We start from the raw sequence: 18,646 nt of genomic DNA on the forward strand, positions 1-18,646 counted from the left end.
AGTACTAGAGGCCGTTGCATGAGATTTGTGCACTGGGTGGGTGGGAGGGGGTTGGTCCCTCAGCCCAGCCTGCGCCCTCTTGCAGTCTGGAACCCCTTGGGGGATGTCCACCTGCCAGCTTACTATGACTAAGCCAGCAGTCAGACATCCCTCTTGCAGTCCGGGGCTCTCACAGTCCGGGACCCCTCACTCCTTACTGCCCGCCTGCAGTAGCGGAGGGAGAGGCTCCTGCCACTGCCACTGCGCTCTCCTGCCACTTCTGGCTGAGTGGCGCTCCCCCTGTGGGGCAGCTCTTGAACTGAGCATCTGCCCCCTGGTGGTCAGTGCACGTCATAGCGACCGGTTGTTCCTCCGTTCAGTTGATTTGCATATTACGCTTTTATTATATAGGATGCTTACAAGTTAAGTGCCTGGCACATAATAGATGAGCAATAAATATTTCCTTTTATCTTGTCCCTTCTCTCCCTCTCATTAGTAGTATATATAAAATAAAAAAGATGAAAAAGCCCTAACCAGTTTGGCTCAGTGGATAGAGCGTCAGCCTGTGGACTCAAGGGTCCCAGGTTCAATTCCGGTCAAGGGCATGTACCTTGGTTGCGAGCACATCCCCAGTAGGGAGTGTGCAGGAGGCAGCTGATCGATGTTTTGCTCTCATCGATGTTTCTAACTCTATCCCTCTCCCTTCCTCTCTGTAAAAAATCAATAAAATACATTTTTAAAAAATGGCCATAACCGGTTTGGCTCAGTGGATAGAGCGGCTTGTGTAAGTTGTAATGTTTTGTAGCAAACCCATTCATTTAAGTAGAAATTAGTTATTTTCATTATTTGAATTCATTTTGCTTAGATATTAAAAAGACATTCCTCTAGGCTTGTTTTTTCTTTTATATAACTTCACTAGGTCGACTATGTAAACCCAAACACATACAGGGTATAGAGACCCATGGAAAAGGTTTCTGAAGATATTTTTTTTTAATTTTTAATATATTTTATTGATTTTTTTACAGAGAGGAAGGGAGAGGGATAGAGAGTTAGAAACATCGATGAGAGAGAAACATCGACCAGCTGCCTCCTGCACACCCCCCACTGGGGATGTGCCCGCAACTAACGTACATGCCCTTGACTGGAATTGAACCTGGGACCCTTCAGTCCGCAGGCCAACGCTCTATCCACTGAGCCAAACCGGTCAGGGCAGATATTTTTACAAAATGTTCCTCTTACAGTATAGATGCTGATGTGTGTGCTGAGTGTCCACACTTAGGATTTCCCTCCTGGGTTGTTCTCACGCGAGTCCTAGGTGACTTCATACGCTCGTGTTTAAGGCATACGGGCATATTGACTTTTTGTTAGGTGCCTTAAAACCCAAGTATTTTACCCTAATCTAAAACTGATTTATTCCACTTGGAGCTAATTTATATTAACCTTTCTAGTGAGGTGGTTTTCACTTCAGAAGAAGATTGCTATAACACAGAGGTACTATGAGGATTTATTAGTTAATGGCTTTGAAGATGAAAAGAACTTTATAATTGGTATGTAATTAGACTATAATCACCCTGAAACCTATCTGGAGTATAAACAAAACTTTCAGTCTCATCCATTCTTTTTAAAATCCTCACCCGAAGATATTTTTATTGATTTTAGAGAGGCAGGAGAGAGAGAGAGAGAAAGAGAAAGATTGATGTGAGAGAGAAACATCAATCTGTTGCCTCCTGTATTTGCCTTATCTGGAGATTCAATCCACAACACGACCCAGGTATGTGCACCACCCTTTGGTGTACAGCAAGCATGTCACACTCTCGGCCTGCGGGCCACATGCGGCCCACAAGGAATATTTTTGTGGCCAGCCAATATCATGGTATGTAAGAAATGTTTTTTTAAAATATATTTTATTGATTTTTTACAGAGAGGAAGGGAGAGGGAGAGAGAGTCAGAAACATAGATGAGAGAGAAACATCGATCAGCTGCCTCCCGCACGCCCCCCTACTGGGGATGTGCCCGCAACCAAGGTACATGCCCTTGACTGGAATCAAACCTGGGACCCTTGAGTCCGCAGGCCGATGCTCTATCCACTGAGCCAAACCAGTCAGGGCTGTAAGAAATGTTTTAATAAAATTTTGTAACTTAATTTTTACAATATCCTGTTATACATAATCTACACTAATAAAAGAGAAACATGGTAATTAGCGTACGACTGCTACCCTTTTCATTGGCTAATCAGTGAGTATATGCAAATTAACTGTCATCCAAGATGGCGGCCGGCAGCCAGGCACTGAAGCGAACATGAGGCTTGCTTGCTGCGGACTCCAACATTCCCCGCCTCACTTGCCGGCCTCTGAGCTACAACTCTAAGCAACTATGTACTATGTTGCAAATAAGAAGATAAACAAAACTCCAGAAACCAGCTGGACTGAAACCCAGGCGGACCGAAACTTTGTATCGATGTTTTCAGCGGCCAGGCCTCAGAGCTAAAGCTGGCCCAGAATAAAAAAAAAAAAGAAAACAAGGAGCCGTTGGAAGCTTCAGTCACTTGCTTCCGGAAAACAGCCCTCAGCCCCTCACCCAGACTGGCCAGGCACCCCAGTGGGGACCCCCACCCTGATCCAGGACACCCTTCAGGGCAAACCAGCCGGCTCCCACCCGTGCACCAGGCCTCTATTCTATATAGTAAAAGGGTAATATGCCTCCCAGCACCGGGATCAGCGTGACGGGGGCAGCGTCCAAACCCCCTGATCGCCCTGCGGCTCTGTGTGTGACAGGGGGCGGGGCCACAACCTCCCTATCCTCCCTGCTCTGTTCGTGACCGGGGAAGGCACCCCAATGCCCTGATCAGCCCTGCTTTGTGCCTGATAGGGGGGAGCTCCCCAATCCCCTGATTGTCCTGCGGCTCTGTGTTTGACAGGGTGTGGCGCACCAACCCCCTGATCGGCCCTGCTCTGTGTGTGACAGGGTGCGGCGCCCCAACCCCCCTCACCCTCCCACGGGCCCTGCTCTGTGTGTGACAGGGTAGAGCCATAACCTCTCCATCAGCCCTGCCCCGAGTGTGACAGTGGCGGCGCCCCAACCCCCTGATCGGCCCTGCTCTGTGGGTGATAGAGGGTGGCGCCCCAACCCCCCTCCACGGGCCTTGCTCTGTGTGTGACAGGGTAGAGCCATAACCTCCCCATTGGCCCTGCCCTGAGTGTAACAGGGTTCAGCACCCCAACCCCCTGATCCGCCCTGCTCTGTGTGTGACAGGGGGTGGTGCCCCAACTCCCCTATCGGCCCTACTCTGTGAGTGACAGTGGGGAGCTCCTCAACCCCCTGATCGGCCCTGCTCTGTGCATGACAGGGGGCAGCGCCCCAACCCCCTGATGGGCCCTGCTCTGTGCATGACAGGGGTTGGCGCCGCAACCTCCCCATCGACCCTGCCTTGAGTGTGACAGGGGGCGGTGCCCCAACCCCCCAATCGGCCCTACCCTGAGCGTGACTGAGGGTGGCATCGCAACCTCCCGATCCGCCCTGCTCTGTGCATGACAGGGCGGCGCCCAACTCCCCAATCGGCCCTGCTCTGAGCCTGACCAGGGGCTGCACCTAGGGATTGGGCCTGCCCTCTGCCACCCGGAAGCAGGCCTAAGCCAGCAGGTCGTTATCTCCCGAGGGGTCCCAGACTGCGAGAGGGCACAGGCTGGGCTGGGGGACCCCCCTCCCCCTCCCCCGAGTGCACAAATTTTTGTGCACCGGGCCTCTAGTCTATATAATAAAAGCCTAGACGACCAGAATGACCAGTTACTATGATGCACACTGACCACCAGGGGGCAGACGCAAAACGCAGGAGCTGCCCCCTGGTGGTTAGTGTGCTCTCGCAGGGAGAGCACTGCTCAGCCAGAAGCCAGGCTCACCGCTGGCAAGTGCAGGGGTGGTGGTGGGAGCCTCTCCTGCCTCTGCAGCAGTGCTAAGGAACTGGGGGAGCGGGCCTAAGCCAGAAGACAGACATACCCCGAGGGCTTCCGGACTGCGAGAGGGCGCAGGCTGGGCTGAGAGGAATATCCCCCCCCCGCCCAGTGCATGAATTTCGTGCACTGGGCCTCTAGTTATTAATAACGAACTACAACGTTCGCTAATGACTGATTACTATAATTGTGTTGCATTCATTTCTCTTACACGCCTTACGTGCAGGCACACCATTTCTCTCCACTAATACTAACAGCGAATAGTTTAGCAGCTGATTGCCACGTCATTAGCCTTGTACTGACTTGTTCAGTGTGTGCAACAGGAAATATTTCGCTTTTGGCGAACAAGAAAAATAGGTTTATTTGCGTCATGCTTATTAATTTGTGCAGTTATTCAGTGTCTGGTAAGTTAATGTTCAAGAAAAAATATTTTTTATTAAAATGTTCTATTTTTTATGTTAACGATGACTCATTTATTTCAGTCCTTTGCATTCAGCATGTCTCTGTCAAATAAACCTATGTTTCTATGAAAATGGAACCTTTGTTTCTTTTGCAGCCCATGTAAACTTAAACTTTGTTTATTTGGCTGTGTTAGCCTTTGAGTTTGACATGCTTGGTGTACAGGATGACAGTCCTGCTGACTGAGCCACAGCAGCCAGGGCTATCTATCTATCTATCTAATTATTTATTTATTTTAAATATATTTTTATTGATTTCAGAGAGGAAGGAAGAAGGAGAGAGAGACAGAAACATCCACTAGGAGAGAGAATCATGGATCGGCTGCAAGTCCCCCACTGGGGATCGAGCCCACAACCCGGGCATGTGCCCTTGACCAGAATCGAACCTGGGACCTTTCAGTTCACAGGCCGACGCTCTATCCACTGAGCCAAACCGGCTAGGGCATATTTATTTATTTTTAAAAATATATTTATTGTTGAAGGACAGAAAGAGGGAGAGGAACATCGATTTGCTGTTTCTCTTACGTATGTATTCACTGGTTGATTCTTGTATGTGCCCTGACTGGGGAACAAATCCATAACCTTGGGAATCGGGATGAAGCTCTAACCAACTAAGCTCCCAGCCAGGGCACATGAATTCTTTCAAATTAGTGTTTTGTGTTTCTTTGGATAAATTCCCAGAAGTGGAATCATTGTGTCATAAGGCAGTTCCTTTTTTAATTTTTTGAGGAAACTTCATACTGTTGTCCACAGTGGCCGCACCAATCTGCATTCTCACCAACAGTGCAGGAGGGTTCCCTTTTCTCCACATCCTCCCAATACTTGTTTGTTGATTTGTTGATGTTAGCCATTCTCACAGGCATGAGGCTGTATCTACTTGTGGTTTTAATGTGCATGTCTCTGATTAGTGACATTGAGCATCTTTTCATCTGTCTGTTGGCCATCTGTATGTCCTCTTTGGAGAAGTGTCTGTTCAGGTCCTTTGCCCATTTTTAAATTGGATTGCTTGGTTTTTTTGGTGTTGTGTTTTATAAGTTCTTTATAAATTTTGGATATTAACCCCTTACCAGATGTATCATTGATGAATATGTTCTCCCATTCAGTGGGCTGTCTTTTCATGTTGTTGATGGTTTCCTGTGCTGTGCAAAAACTTTTTAGTTTGATATGGTCCCATTTGTTTATTTTTTCTTTTGTTGCCCTTGCCCAAGGCGCTATATCAGAAAAAAACATTGCTACAAGAAATGTCTGAGATTTTACTGCTTATGTTTTCTTGTAGAATTTTTATGGTTTCAAGTCTAACATTTTAGTCTTTAATCCATTTTGAGTTTATTCTTGTGTAAGGTGTAAATAGGTAGTCTCATTTCATTGTTTTGCATGTATCTGTCCAATTTTCCCAACATAATTTATAAAATAGACTACCTTTACCCCATTGTATGTTTTCTGTCTCCTTTGTCAAATATATTAATTGACCATAAAGGCATGGATTTATTTCTGGGCTCTCTATTCTTTTCTATTGATCTGTGTGTCTGTTTTTATGCCGGTACCATGCTGTTTTAATTACTATAGCCTTGTAATATAGTTTGATATCAGGTAGTGTGAATCCTCCAATTTTGTTCTCTTTTCTCAAGATTGCTGTGGCTATTCAGGGTCTTTTTGTGGTTCCATATAAATTTGTGGAATATTTGGTCTAGTTCTGTGATCTATGCCATTGGTATCTTGATAGGAATTGTATTGAATCTATATAGATTGTATAGCTCCATGAATTTAATGTACAATATGATATTTATTGTGATTTGTAAGTTATTTACTTAACAGACAGGAAAATTTGCACAGATACTTTTGCATAGGTTACTCTTTGGGTAAAAGTAAGTTCCTTTTTATATCTTGTATTATAAAATTAGCTTTTCAGTCTGTTTTAAATTAAGAAAAAAAGAGCTGTGCCTCTTTTGTGACTAATATTAAGAAGGTGATAGCCTTTGGCTTTCTGCCATTGTTAAAGTGTGATATTATCAGGACAGTATGCTAATGAGAGGCTGTATGAGAATTTTTGTCCTCAAGTATAATATTAAAGATGGTTGTTTTCTTAATCTGATAGGAGTTGTATAAATTGTAGTTTTATAAATTGGTTCAGATTTGTTATTAAAATAAAGCAGCCAGTAAAACTGTGCATGTGATATTGCCAGCTCTTCTGGGCATGAAGTTTATTTTTGTGTAGATCTTACTATTTGAAATAGAATAGTAACGGCTGGAGCTTCAGGCTCATGTACGACGGAAGATCATTGCCTGCAGGAATTAAATGGCACCCCCAAAAGTCTATTATTAATTGTTTGCATGCCATCGTATAGCAAGAAGAGAGGAATCTCCTAGTTCGTATTTTATCTATTAAATTTTGTTTTATTGCTTAAAGTATTACAAAGAATATTACATATGTCTCCTATTTTTCCTCCCTTGACCTTCCCCCGGTCTCTCCTACCCCCAGTGTCTTGTGTCCATTGGTTATGCTTATATGCATGCATACAAGTCCTTCGGTTGATCTCCTAGGTCAGTGGTTGACAAACTGCGGCTTGCGAGCCACATGTGGCTCTTTGGCCCCTTGAGTATGGCTCTTCCACAAAATACCACGTGCAGGCACGCACGTACAGTGCGATTGAAACTTTGTGGCCCATGCACAAAAGTCGGTATTTTGTGGAAGAGCCACACTCAAGGGGCCAAAGAGCCGCAGTTTGCTGACCACTGTCCTAGCTCGTATTTTAAACCGCAATGGAAAGTCTCATTCTTAATCTGATTCTGTGCTCTCTGGAACTTGGGAACAAAGTTCTTTTCCGTTGCTCTGGGTCCCTCAGGGTGTCGTCACAGTGAGAAATGGTCAGACTGCTAGCAGGGCTTTTTTTAGACTGTGTGGGACCAGGAGTGTCCAAACTTTTTCAGAGGAGAAAAGCACTTGGTAAGCGAGATTGTGGAGGTAGGAATCTAATAAAATCCTCACAAATCTGGATTCGTTATGGAAAAGTCAGTAATAATTTAAAAAATTTGATCCTTTGTGCTATTTTTTATTCCACCGAAAGAATGAATATTCATTTATTCGTCTTTCATCAAACCATGTCAGTGGCTTTATACTCTCAGCATCTTCTCACCTCATAGACTTCAGAGGGAAGAAATAGTTCCTCATTCAGAAGAATTTAGTCACCAGCACAATCATGGATGACGTGTTAAGCTTGGGAAAAGCCCAGGGCGGCGGGTGCTTGTTAGAGGGAGCACAGGAGAAGAGGGTGCGTCCGCAGGCGGGATGGGGTGGCTCAGGAACCAGGATTTAGTGCGCGAGCGGTGGGTACATGTATCGGGATCCTTTTCACTGGACGTGAGTTGTGACATTGGGCAATCCTGTAATCGCAGTGCTTCTCTGTGATCTCCTTTGTTTCACTTTATGTGTTTGGAGGACCAAACGTACAGTAGATTGACTCTGTAAAAGAAGCCGTAGGCATGACCTCAGGACCCACGCGGGGCTGGGAGCTGACTTCGCTGCATGTGACCCACACGTTGCTTCCCACATCATTGGAAGGACTTGCACAGCTTCTTTGTATGTGTGCGTAGCTTCTTTCTTTTTTGTTAAATTTTCACTCAAGGATATGCTTTTATTGATTTTAGAGACAGAAGGTGGGGAGAGAGAGAAACAGTGATGTGAGAAATACCAACTGATTGCCTCCCTTACTCGCCCTGACCAGGGATCGCACTCACAGCCTAGTATGTGCCTGACTGGGAATCAAACCTGCAACCTTTCTGGGACAACACTGCAGTCAGCCGAGCCCCCGCCAGGGCAGTGTGTGCAGTGTCCGCTGTAGAGTCGCACCAAACATTTTAAATGTCTCCTGTCGGACATTTGAACTGTCCGCTGTTCATGGCCATTTCAGCAGCACTTTGATGAGCAACTTTGTAGGTGAGTCTTTGCAAAGCTCCCTGATTATTTGTTTTAGGAGACATCGCTAGCGCTTTGGTAAACGTTGCCAAACTGCCTTTCGGAAAGCCTAAACTCATTTACAGCACACTGGGTACTGTCAGCGTGTTTGGTGGCTCCTTTTCTGCAGCCCTTTCTAACATCTTGCTCTGCCAAACTTTGGGAAGAATTCCATGTTCTCTTTTTTCTAACTCACCTCTTAGGAGGAAACTCTCCTAACGTGGGGTGTGTTACAGTGCTGTTCTGAGCTAGCTGTTGGGTCATTGGAGTCTTCCCTGGGCCATGGAGAATGCACGGTGCCGAAGGAGCCCGGCCCCTGCATCCTCGTGGGGGTGGCGCCTCACCGCTGTCAGCCTGTGGCTGAGGGGCTCTTCTCAGAGCCGTGGTGGTGAAACACCCATATAGGCAGACCTACACATTGATGCTAAGACTCTCCACCAGAATAAAGTTTACGCCTTGCTGCAGGCTGAGAGGTTGCTTAGCATTTCTTAGCAGGAAAGTTTAATTACGGTGTGTCCATTGTTTCAGCATCATGCTGCTTCAGTATAGTATAAACAGAACTTGTAGGCACTGGGGAACCACGACGCTCCCGTGGCTCCCTTGCTGGTGACATTAGCTCTGTAGGGATGGCCTGGGACCCGAGCCCAGTGTCTCTGTGTGGTTTGCCCGTCTGATCAGTGTGCTTTGGTGACAGTCCTGGTAGAACAGTGTTGAGAAGAATAGAGGGACCCAGGATGTGAAGCATCCGCCGTGAAATCGATTGGCCTCTGGAGGGTCTTGCCCCTCTTTGCTTTACTCTAAGGACTGCACGTGGTGATGTTCCATTGGTGCTAAATGATGAGTTGGTTAGACTGGTAACATGGAAGGAAAGTATTTCTCTAGAGACGACTGATTCTGATCCCAGAATCAGTGAGGGAGGGAGAATGAGAGAAAAGAAGATGTTTTCTGTTGGAGGAAACTGAGCGCACAGCTCCCGTTTCCAGTGTGGACAGAGCTCACTTGGCAGCATCGGGTTAGGATCCGATTCCTTCTCGGAGAATTAGGAGAGGCACGCAGATCAGGCCTGGCCGGACTTAGGTTACTGGACAGGGATGCAGCCCGTTCTCAGGGAGCTTCGCCCAGGGCTGTCCGCGTGGACTAGAGTGAGCACGCGTGTTTGAAGTGGCCGCCTGCAGGTAGTTTATGCCGCAGAGGGCAGGGGGCTAGCTTGCAGGGGGCAGGCAGTGAGGGGAGGGCTGCGCTCTAGAGGGCAGAGCTGCAGGAGTTGTCCAACCTATTTGGTTGTCACGCTTGTCCATCTGGACAGTTGCAGTGAAAGAAAGGGAATAGGACAGTATGCTGCTCCCTTTCTAGAACTTTCTATTAATTGGGCACCTGACTTGTTACTTTGTGCATACTAATTGATTCAGCTTTGTCCGGCCAGCATGGCTCAGTGTTTGATCGGCGACCTATGAACCAGGAGGTCACGGCTTGATTTCTGTTCAGGGCACATGCCGGGTTTGTGGGCTTGATCCCCAGGATGGGGTATGCAGGAGGCAGCAGATCAATGATTGTCATCATTGATGTTTCTATCTCTCTCTCCTTCTTAAAATCAATAAAAATATATTTTAAACAAATTTATTCAGCTTTTATGAAGCCCCTATAATGTGCCCGACAGTAAAGATACAGAGGTCTCAAGAAGCTCAGCCTAACCAGGGAGACAGAAGAGAATAATTGCTGTTATCATGGTTATTAAGCATGTATCAGGCACGTAATATGTGCCGTTCGTAATCCTCACAGAAACCTGGGTGCACGAGGCAGGCGCTATCCCCCCATTTTCCATCGGGTTGATGAAGCTGAGTTCATCGTCACTCAGTGACAGAGTGGCTGAGAGGGGTTCAGACTCGCCTGGGTGTAGTCTGAGAGGTGGACTCAGATCCCAGGCAATGCTGGGCTCTAGCACAAGTCACTTCACCCTTCTTGTAAACAAAGTAGAACATCTTATCTCACGGGGTTATTTTGTGTATTACAATGAGATCTTACTGATCCCAAAGCCACTAATAATAATTACAGTAGGTTCCCCCTTATCCACAGGTTCACTGTGGTCCAAAAATATTAAATGAAAAAATACCAGAAGTCAACAATGAATACGTTTTAAATTGCATGCCATTCTGAGTAGTGTGATGAATCCTGCTCTGTCCTGCTCTGTCCTGCCCGGGACGTGAATCACACCTATGTCCCACGTATCCACGCTATATAGGCTCCCAGCTGGTTAGTCACTTAGTCGCTGTCTCAGTGACCAGATTGATTATCAGAGAGAGAGGGACACACACACACACACACACACACACGCACAGGGTACACATTCATGTAACTTTTTATGACAGTGTATTGCTACAATTGTTCTATTTTATTATTAGTTATTCTTGTCAATTTCTTACTGCCCCTAATTTATAAATTAAACTTTTTTTTTTTGCATTTCAATCACTTTATTGAAATGTATATCCCTTAGTACTAAAACATAATGGTAGTTGGTTAGGTTACCTCTGCAAACTCAGAATTAACATGGATGTAATTAAAATATTGAAATGTTTGTCATAGGTATGTAAGTATAGGAAAAAACACAGTATATAGAGGTTTCGGTACCTTGCGCAGTTTCAGGCATCCACTAGGGGTCTTGGAACGAGTCCCCGTGAATAAGGGGGACTCCAGTACTGCCAGTACTAGTCTTCCTTACAATGGCATTGTTCTTTCCACAACAGCAGGTGTCTCTGTGCAAACCATTAATGATGCGTCTAAGCTGTGAGAGAGGGTGGTCCTCAGTGGTACTGAGGAAGGTGCATTGTACCCTGGACTGCGAGAGTCAAAGCAAACTTTCCAAAGATGGCGCTCTTTGGGCTGTCCTGAAAAATCAGTAGGAGTTGGCTGGTGGGAAAAGATAGGAAGGGATATTGCAGCGAGAAAGAGGTGTAAGGGGAAAGATGTGAGAAAAAAAATGTGGAATTACCATGTGGGGATAGGTGAATCCTGAGAATGGGACATGGGATAGACAGGTAGCCTGGTCAGATTGTGTAGGGCCTTGGATTCAAAGTAAACTTTTTATTTTAAAACTAGTGGCCTGGTGCACGGATTCGTGCACATTTAAAGGAAAATAATTAGAAGAAATCTATCTATATATACTAGTATTTAAGACTCTAATATGCAAATAGACTGAATGGCAGAACAACTGAACCAAACAACTGGTCGCTATGATGTGTGCTGACCACCAGGGGATGCGTGCAGAACATGGTGGGCGTCGACAGCAGGTGGCAGAGCGTGGAACATGGCGGGCGTTGGCCGCAGCGGGATGATAGAACATGTGAGTGGGGGCGCCAGACCAAGGTGGGGTGCCGGTCACTGTCATCGGGATGAGCCTCTGGTGGTTACTGCAAATTGTTTGCTCCCGTACATTGCGGTCCCACCAGGCGCTCGCACCTGCTGCCGGCGCCAGAGCTGCCACTCGCACCTGCTTCCGGAGCCTGGCACCAGCCCTGGTTGCTTGACACTGTCAGCAGGTGTGAGCAGCGGCTGCCGACCCCATCACCCCTCAGGGCTTCTCCACCTCCCCCTGCTCCTGAGGGGTGATCAGGGTCAGCAGCTGCCTCTCGCACCCACTGCCGGCGATGGCCCCACTTGCACCTGCGGCCGGCTCTGGAGCCGCCGCTTGCACCCACTGCTGGCGCTGGCCCTGCTTGTACCCGCAGCCAGCACTGGAGCTGCTGCTCATATTCACTGCTGGCGCCTGGCGCCAGTCCCAATCACTTGGCGCCCATCTGTGGGTGCAAGTGGCGGCTGCCGGACCCGATCACCCCTGAGGGCTTCTCCACCTCCCCCTGCTCCTGAGGGACGATCAGCCACTCCCAGCCACTGATGGCGTTGGCCCCAATCACTCTGGGCCGGCACCGCCAGGGCATGGGAGCAGTGGGAGCGGGAGCAGGGCTGCTGGCAGACGGGACCAGGGGCCGTGGTGGGAGGGGCCAGGTGGGGGAGCAGAGGATGGGCTGAGACCTGTCCCTGTGCCCACCGCAGCCCCACGGCCCACAATTTCTTTCAGGGTGCAGGAATTCATGCACTGGGCCCCTAGTATTTTAATATTGCTATTTCCTACTTCTCTGTAATGGGTGCTGGTCACCGTCTGCGGGGCGATTGGGCTCCTGGCCTGCTCCCTAGTGCCTGGGAGCTGGGCGGCAGCCCTGCTGCCCCCTGGTTGCTGTCTGCGGGGCAATTGGCGGGGCGATCAGGCCCTGCTCGCACGTGCCTTGGCATGGTGCCGCCCGCTCACCTGCTCCATCATCCTGCCATCATCCTGCTCTCTTCAGGGCCCATCGGGGCCAGCAGTGCCTCCACTGCCGCCCGCTGCCAGCGCCGCGTCGCTGACGTCCGCCATGTTCCATGCTGTTCCCTGATGGTTAGTGCACGTCATAGTGAGCGGTCGAACTCCGGGTCGAGGGGACAATTTGCATATTAGGCTTTTATTATATAGGATAGTTTTAGACTTACAGAAGTTACAAAGATAGTACAGAGAATTCCCATATACCCCACACCGTGTTTCCCCTGTGATTAATGTCTTACATTAGTATGGTACATTTGTTAGTTATGAACCAATATTGGTTCAGTGTTATTACCTGGAACCATACTTTATTCAGATTTCCTTAGTGTTTCCTTGATGTCCTTTTTCTGTCCCAGGATCCCATCCACGATTCACATTGCATGTGGCTGTCATGTCTCATCAGGCAACGCTTGGCTGTGACAGTTCCTTACAGCCTCCCTTGTTTTTGATGACTCAGCAGTTTTGAGGAGTATGAGTCAGGATTTTTGTAAAATGTTCTTCAGTTGGGACCTGTCTGATGTTTTCTGATTATTAGACTGAGGGATTGGGGAGGAAGACCACAGAGGTGCAGTGATGCCATTCTCATCACACCCCCTCGGGCAGGTGCTGTTGCCGTGAGGCAGTCATGTCAGTGGAGACCGGCATCACAGTGTTTGTCGGGTCTCCTCACCCCACCCACTCAAGTTCACGTCTAAAGTTCATCTTTCAGCTTTAGAACAGCTCAGCTGTGATCCTACTACCCAGAGCTACATGTTGTTAGTTATTGTCCAGAATTTTAGTTTTGTTCTTTTTCAAAACTCCTTAAATTGGACATGTGTTTTTAAAAAAATAAATACTTTTATTGATTTCAGGGAGGAAGGGAAAGGGAGAGAGAGAGATAGAAACATCAATGATGAAAGAGAATTATTGAGTGGCTGCCTCCTGCACGCCCCACACTGAGGATCGAGCCGCAACCTGGGCATGTGCCCTGCCTGGGATTCAAATCGTGACCTCCTGGTTCATAGGTCAACACCCAACCACTGAGCCCCACTGGCCGGGCTGGACGTGATTTTATTTTTTATAGGTAGTGCTTATGAAATCTTGTTTACTTACTTCCCTTTTTCTTTTTGAGTATCAACCTTCCTTTCAGGATGTTTTTCCTGAGCATGTTCTTTAGTGCACGTAAAGTCTCCATAAGTGTCCATGTGAAATGTCCCATGTTGCCCATGTTTCTGCACGTTTTGCAGGGTACACGCTAAGATTTCCTCTCAGTCGATAAAGATAGTATTCCACTATCTCTGGCTTCTATTGCTGGTGGTTTGTCATTTATTTGGAGGTGATATTTTTCTCTCAGTCTTTAAAAATTTATATCAACCTTTACTCTAAAGGCCTTTATATATATATGATTTTTACAAAGATATATATATATATATATATATATATGATTTTTACAAAGAGGAAGGGAGAGGGATAGAGAGTTAGAAACATCGATGACTGGGGATCGAGCCTGCAACCAAAGGTACATATCCTTGACCAGAATTGAACCCTGGACCTTTCAACACGCAAGCAACGCTCTGTCCACTGAGCCAAACCGGTTAGGGTTTGTTTGTTTTGTTAATCTTCACCTGAGGATATTTTTTCCATTGATTTTGAGAGACTGAGAGACACAGTGAGAGAGGGAGAGAGAAAGACATTGATGTGAGAGAGAGGCAGCGATTGGTTGCCCCCTGCATGGGCTCTGACTGGGGATCCAACCTGCAACCTGGGTATATACACTGACGGGGAATCGACAATGCTCCAACCAGCTGAGCCACCCTGGCCAGGGCTAGGGTCCTCATACATTTTCACTCCTAGCCCTGCAATCAACCATTTCTTCAAGGAGGCTTTGTTCCTTTTACTGGTGAGTGGTATTTAGAAACCAAGATCTGGGAGCTAGATGTGCTCAGTTGTTGCTGAATTGTCATTGCATCAGGACCCTCCCAGTGGGCAGAACTGGGAAGTAACTGTGTGTGTGTGTGTGTGTGTGTGTGTGTGTGTGTGCACGCAGACAGGTGCACACACCCATATTTCTAATTCTGTTGAAAACTATGATTTCCTATTGTTACTCTCATTTCTCTGGAGCACCACAGAACTTTTTCTAGCCCCCCTTTCTGTATTTGCAACTCATTCACTCAGAGTAATTGTTTTGAGATTCATTCATGTTACATGCTTAAATAATTCGTTCCTTTTTATTGCTGAGTGTTATTCCATTGAATGGATATACCACATTTTAGGAAATTGTGAGACTTTCCCCCCAAGTGATAGTGTCATTTTACATTCCCACCAGCAGTGCATGGGAGTTCCAGTTCCCCCACAGTATCGCTACACCTTGGTGTTGTCAGACTTTTTCATTTTAATTTGCAATCCAAATGAAAAATTTAAATAATTTTCAACTACAGTTGACGTACACTATTATATTACTTTTGGGTATATATACAATATTTATATAATTTACAAAGTGATCACCCCAATAAGTCTAGTACCCACCTGACACCATCTATAATAATAAAAGGGTAATATGCTCCAGACATCCTTCTGGACAAAGCCGGGGCCGGAGCAAAGCCTCCTGGGTCCCGGGTGCCTGCTGGTGGCCAGGAGCGAAGCCCGGGCCCTGGATGCCAGAGGAAAGCCGGTGCCCGCAGCTGGGGGAAGGAAGGCCTACTCTTGCACGAATTTTCGTGCATTGGGCCTCTAGTAGTTATTATAATATGATTGACTATATTCCCTGTGCTGTACTTTACCTCCCTGTGACTGTTTTTATAACTGGCAATTTGTACTTCTTAATCTCTTACCATTTTTCTTTCTTTTTTTTTTCCTTCCATGTTGCAACCATCAAAATGGTCTCTGTATCTATGAGTTTGCTTCTTTTTTTTAAAAATATATTTTATTAATTTTTACAGAGGAGGAAGAGAGAGGGGATAGGAGAGGTAGAAACATCGATGAGAGAGAAGCATCAATCAGGCTGGCCTTCCTGCACTGGGGATGTGCCCTGGCAACCAAGGTACATGCCCTTGACCGGGAGTTGAACCGGGGACCCTTGAGTCCGCAGGCCGACGCTCTATCCACTGAGCCAAACCGGTTCGGCAATCTCTTACCATTTTTCATACTCCCAAACCCCCTTTCCATGTTGCATCATCAAAAATGATCTCTGTATCTATGAGTTTGTTTCTTTTTTTAAAAATATATTTTATTAATTTTTTACAGAGAGGAAGAGAGAGGGATAGAGAGTTAGAAACATCGATGAGAGAGAAGCATCGATCAGCTGCCTCCTGCACATCCCCTACTGGGGATGTGCCTGCAACCAAGGTACATGCCCTTGACCGGAATTGAACCTGGGACCCTTCAGTCCCCAGCCCGACGCTCTATCCAGTGAGCCAAACCGGCTAGGGCTATGAGTTTGTTTCTTTATTTTCTTTTTTAGATGCCACATATGAGCACAGTCATATGGTATTTCTCTTTCTCTGTCTGACTTATTTCATTTAGCATAATACACCCTGGGTCTATTTCTGTTGTTACAAATGGCAAGATTTCCTTCTTTCTTATGGCACCTGTAAACCTGTGGGCCTATTGTTTTGTATCACAGATTTTTAAGAATTTGAATGTACTTCAGAAGTTTCCTTTCAAGTTAAATCTTTTTAATAAGTTATTCTTTAATAAAGTTTTTGAAGGAATCTTTGGATTCCTGTTGTCAAGCCACCCAAAAGTTACACTGGCAGAGAAGGGTGAGGGTATGCTAAGCACACTGGAAGGATTCGTGTTTTAAGAGGATCTTGGAGCAGCTTCCCTTTTGGATGTCCCGTGTCTGAAAACAGCATCCTCGTGTACAGCGCTTTAAGCCTTGGGCGCCGAGCCAGTCTGAGTTCATTCCTGACTACGTCCTTCCAGCTGAGTGACCCGTTTAGTTTCTTTACCTAATAGTATGAGATAATAATGACACCTGCTTGTTAAGTAAGTAATAACGTAGGAAAAGACTTAGAAATGTTTCCGGGGACTTCAGAGCCTGCTCCACGCCCCCATCACCTGTGGTGGTGGTGAGTATGCAGGCTCCATTGGCGGATTTCAGTCCAGGGAGGGTGATGGCATCAGGGTCTGAGCTTAGAAGATCAGAGCCGTGTTGTTGATCATTGCTTCACATGTCTGTTAAATTACAATAAGCATTCTCTCTTTTTATTTCTACCAAGCCAAATTAGCAAGACGCAGTCAAGAACGAGACAATCTTGGCATGCTGGTCTGGTCGCCTAATCAGAATCTATCAGAAGCAAAACGTAAGTTTTAAAGCACCTTTATTTTTCACTGTCTTTCTTAATGCAAAGTTTTAAATAAGTTTTGTAGCTGAAAGTCCCTACATATATGACAGTTCTCTTACATTTTTAAAATAATTTCAAGAGTTTGAAAGTATATATCTTTACTGTGGCCTGTCATGATGACTGAAAGATTTCTAACCTGTGGTTTCACAATCTGCTTTTTTCAAAATGCTGTACAAGCTAATACTGAAGTAACTAGGAGGAAAGGCCTAGAGGGGAAGGAACATCGTAATGCAATGTGTAACCCCACCAGCTGGGAGTTTATAGGGTTATAAAGATGAAGAGTTGAACAGATTTCTAATTTGAAAGATTACAAAGGTCAAGTGTGAGATTTTGGAATGGGCATCGTAATACAAGACGTAAGCCTAGCTAGAAGTAAAACTTTGGAATTGGCTGTTTGTTTCATGTGTTTAAAATCTTACTAGGATGACTATTCTGGGCTAGTTTGGATTTGTGTTGGAGCGGGGGCAGGTAGGGGACCTAAAGCTATTAGTAATATTAGTTGTATTTTCAGAGTTTGCTTCAAATTTTCTGTCCCTTTTGCTCAAATGATGCCATTCAAAAATAATTTTATATCTGATATATTACCGTACCTTTGCCATTTTCAAAGTTTTTATTTTCTTCATAACTTAAAAGAGAGAAGAAAAACTAAATTTCCACCCTAGTTGGTTTGGCTCAGGGGATAGGGCATCAGCCTGTAGACTGAAGGGTCCTTGGTTCGATTCCTGGTCAGGGCACATGCCTGGGTTGCAGGCTTGATCCCCAGTAGGGGGCATGCAGGAGGCAGCCAATCAGTGATTCTCTCTCATCATTGATATTTCTATCTCTCTTTCCTTCTCCCTTCCTTTCTGAAATAAATAAAAATATATATTAAAACAAAGAGAAAAACTAAATTTCCTTTGAGAATTTTTTAGTGGGGGTCTGGATGGAATTAATGGGAACTTGGAAATCACATGCAAAATTTTTCTAGAGAAATGACATTGGATTTTTAAAAGGGTCTTTGACCAATAAAAAAGGCTAATAATCAATTTTATAAAACAGGACAGGGCTTTAGCAATCAGTGGTGAATGCTCATCAGAAAACTGTTAAGTTGTGAGCAGAGGCTGGACTCTTAGGCTTTGACGAGGGTTTCCCACATTATGTGCTACAGCATTAAATCGTGTGAACACATTACTGCCAAGCAGTGTGACGATGCTGCATGTTAAATACCCCCCCTTCTTGTACTCAGGATCTGTGTTAGCATTTAAGATGCAAAGAGCTCTCATGGTAAAGAAACATGTTTAATTTTGGTCAAGAAGGATCCTTTTTGGTGTAATATCCTCTCTGGAACATGGGAAACTGAACTGCTCTTACTAATGCTAAATTTAGCAATAATAATCTATAATAATAAAAGTATAATATGCTAATTACACTGGACAGCCGAACAGCCTTTCGGACGTCCTTCCAGATGAAGCCATGGTGGCGGGGGCCGAGGCAGAGGCAGTTAGGGGCGATCAGGCAAGCAGGCAGAGTGGTTAGGGGCGATCAGGCAGGCAGGCGAGCAGTTAGGGGCGATCAGGCAGGCAGGCAGAGTGGTTAGGGGCGATTAGTCAGGCAGGCAGGCGAGTGGTTAGGAGCCAGTGGTCCCAGATTGCGAGAGG

The 18,646-nt window shown here is 46.0% G+C and overlaps 1 protein-coding gene across 3 annotated transcripts in view; it reads left to right on the forward strand.

Annotated features, from left to right (window-relative positions):
- RCOR1 (REST corepressor 1) overlaps positions 1-18,646 on the forward strand; it is a 92,107-nt gene that overhangs the window by 32,774 nt on the left and 40,687 nt on the right. The window contains exons 1-2 of one of the 3 annotated variants that reach the window (XM_023745974.1): positions 7,850-7,967; positions 16,884-16,967. In XM_023745974.1, the coding sequence (XP_023601742.1) occupies positions 7,865-7,967; positions 16,884-16,967 (187 nt within the window). In that variant the 5' untranslated portion in view covers positions 7,850-7,864. Of the gene's footprint in view, positions 1-7,849; positions 7,968-8,287; positions 8,319-16,883; positions 16,968-18,646 lie in introns of those variants that run through there. The other 2 variants (XM_023745975.1, XM_023745976.1) reach the window with 2 other exon arrangements.

Source organism: Myotis lucifugus, unplaced genomic scaffold (genome assembly GCF_000147115.1).
Source record: "Myotis lucifugus unplaced genomic scaffold, Myoluc2.0 scaffold_610, whole genome shotgun sequence".
Classification (NCBI taxonomy): Eukaryota; Metazoa; Chordata; class Mammalia; order Chiroptera; family Vespertilionidae; genus Myotis; species Myotis lucifugus.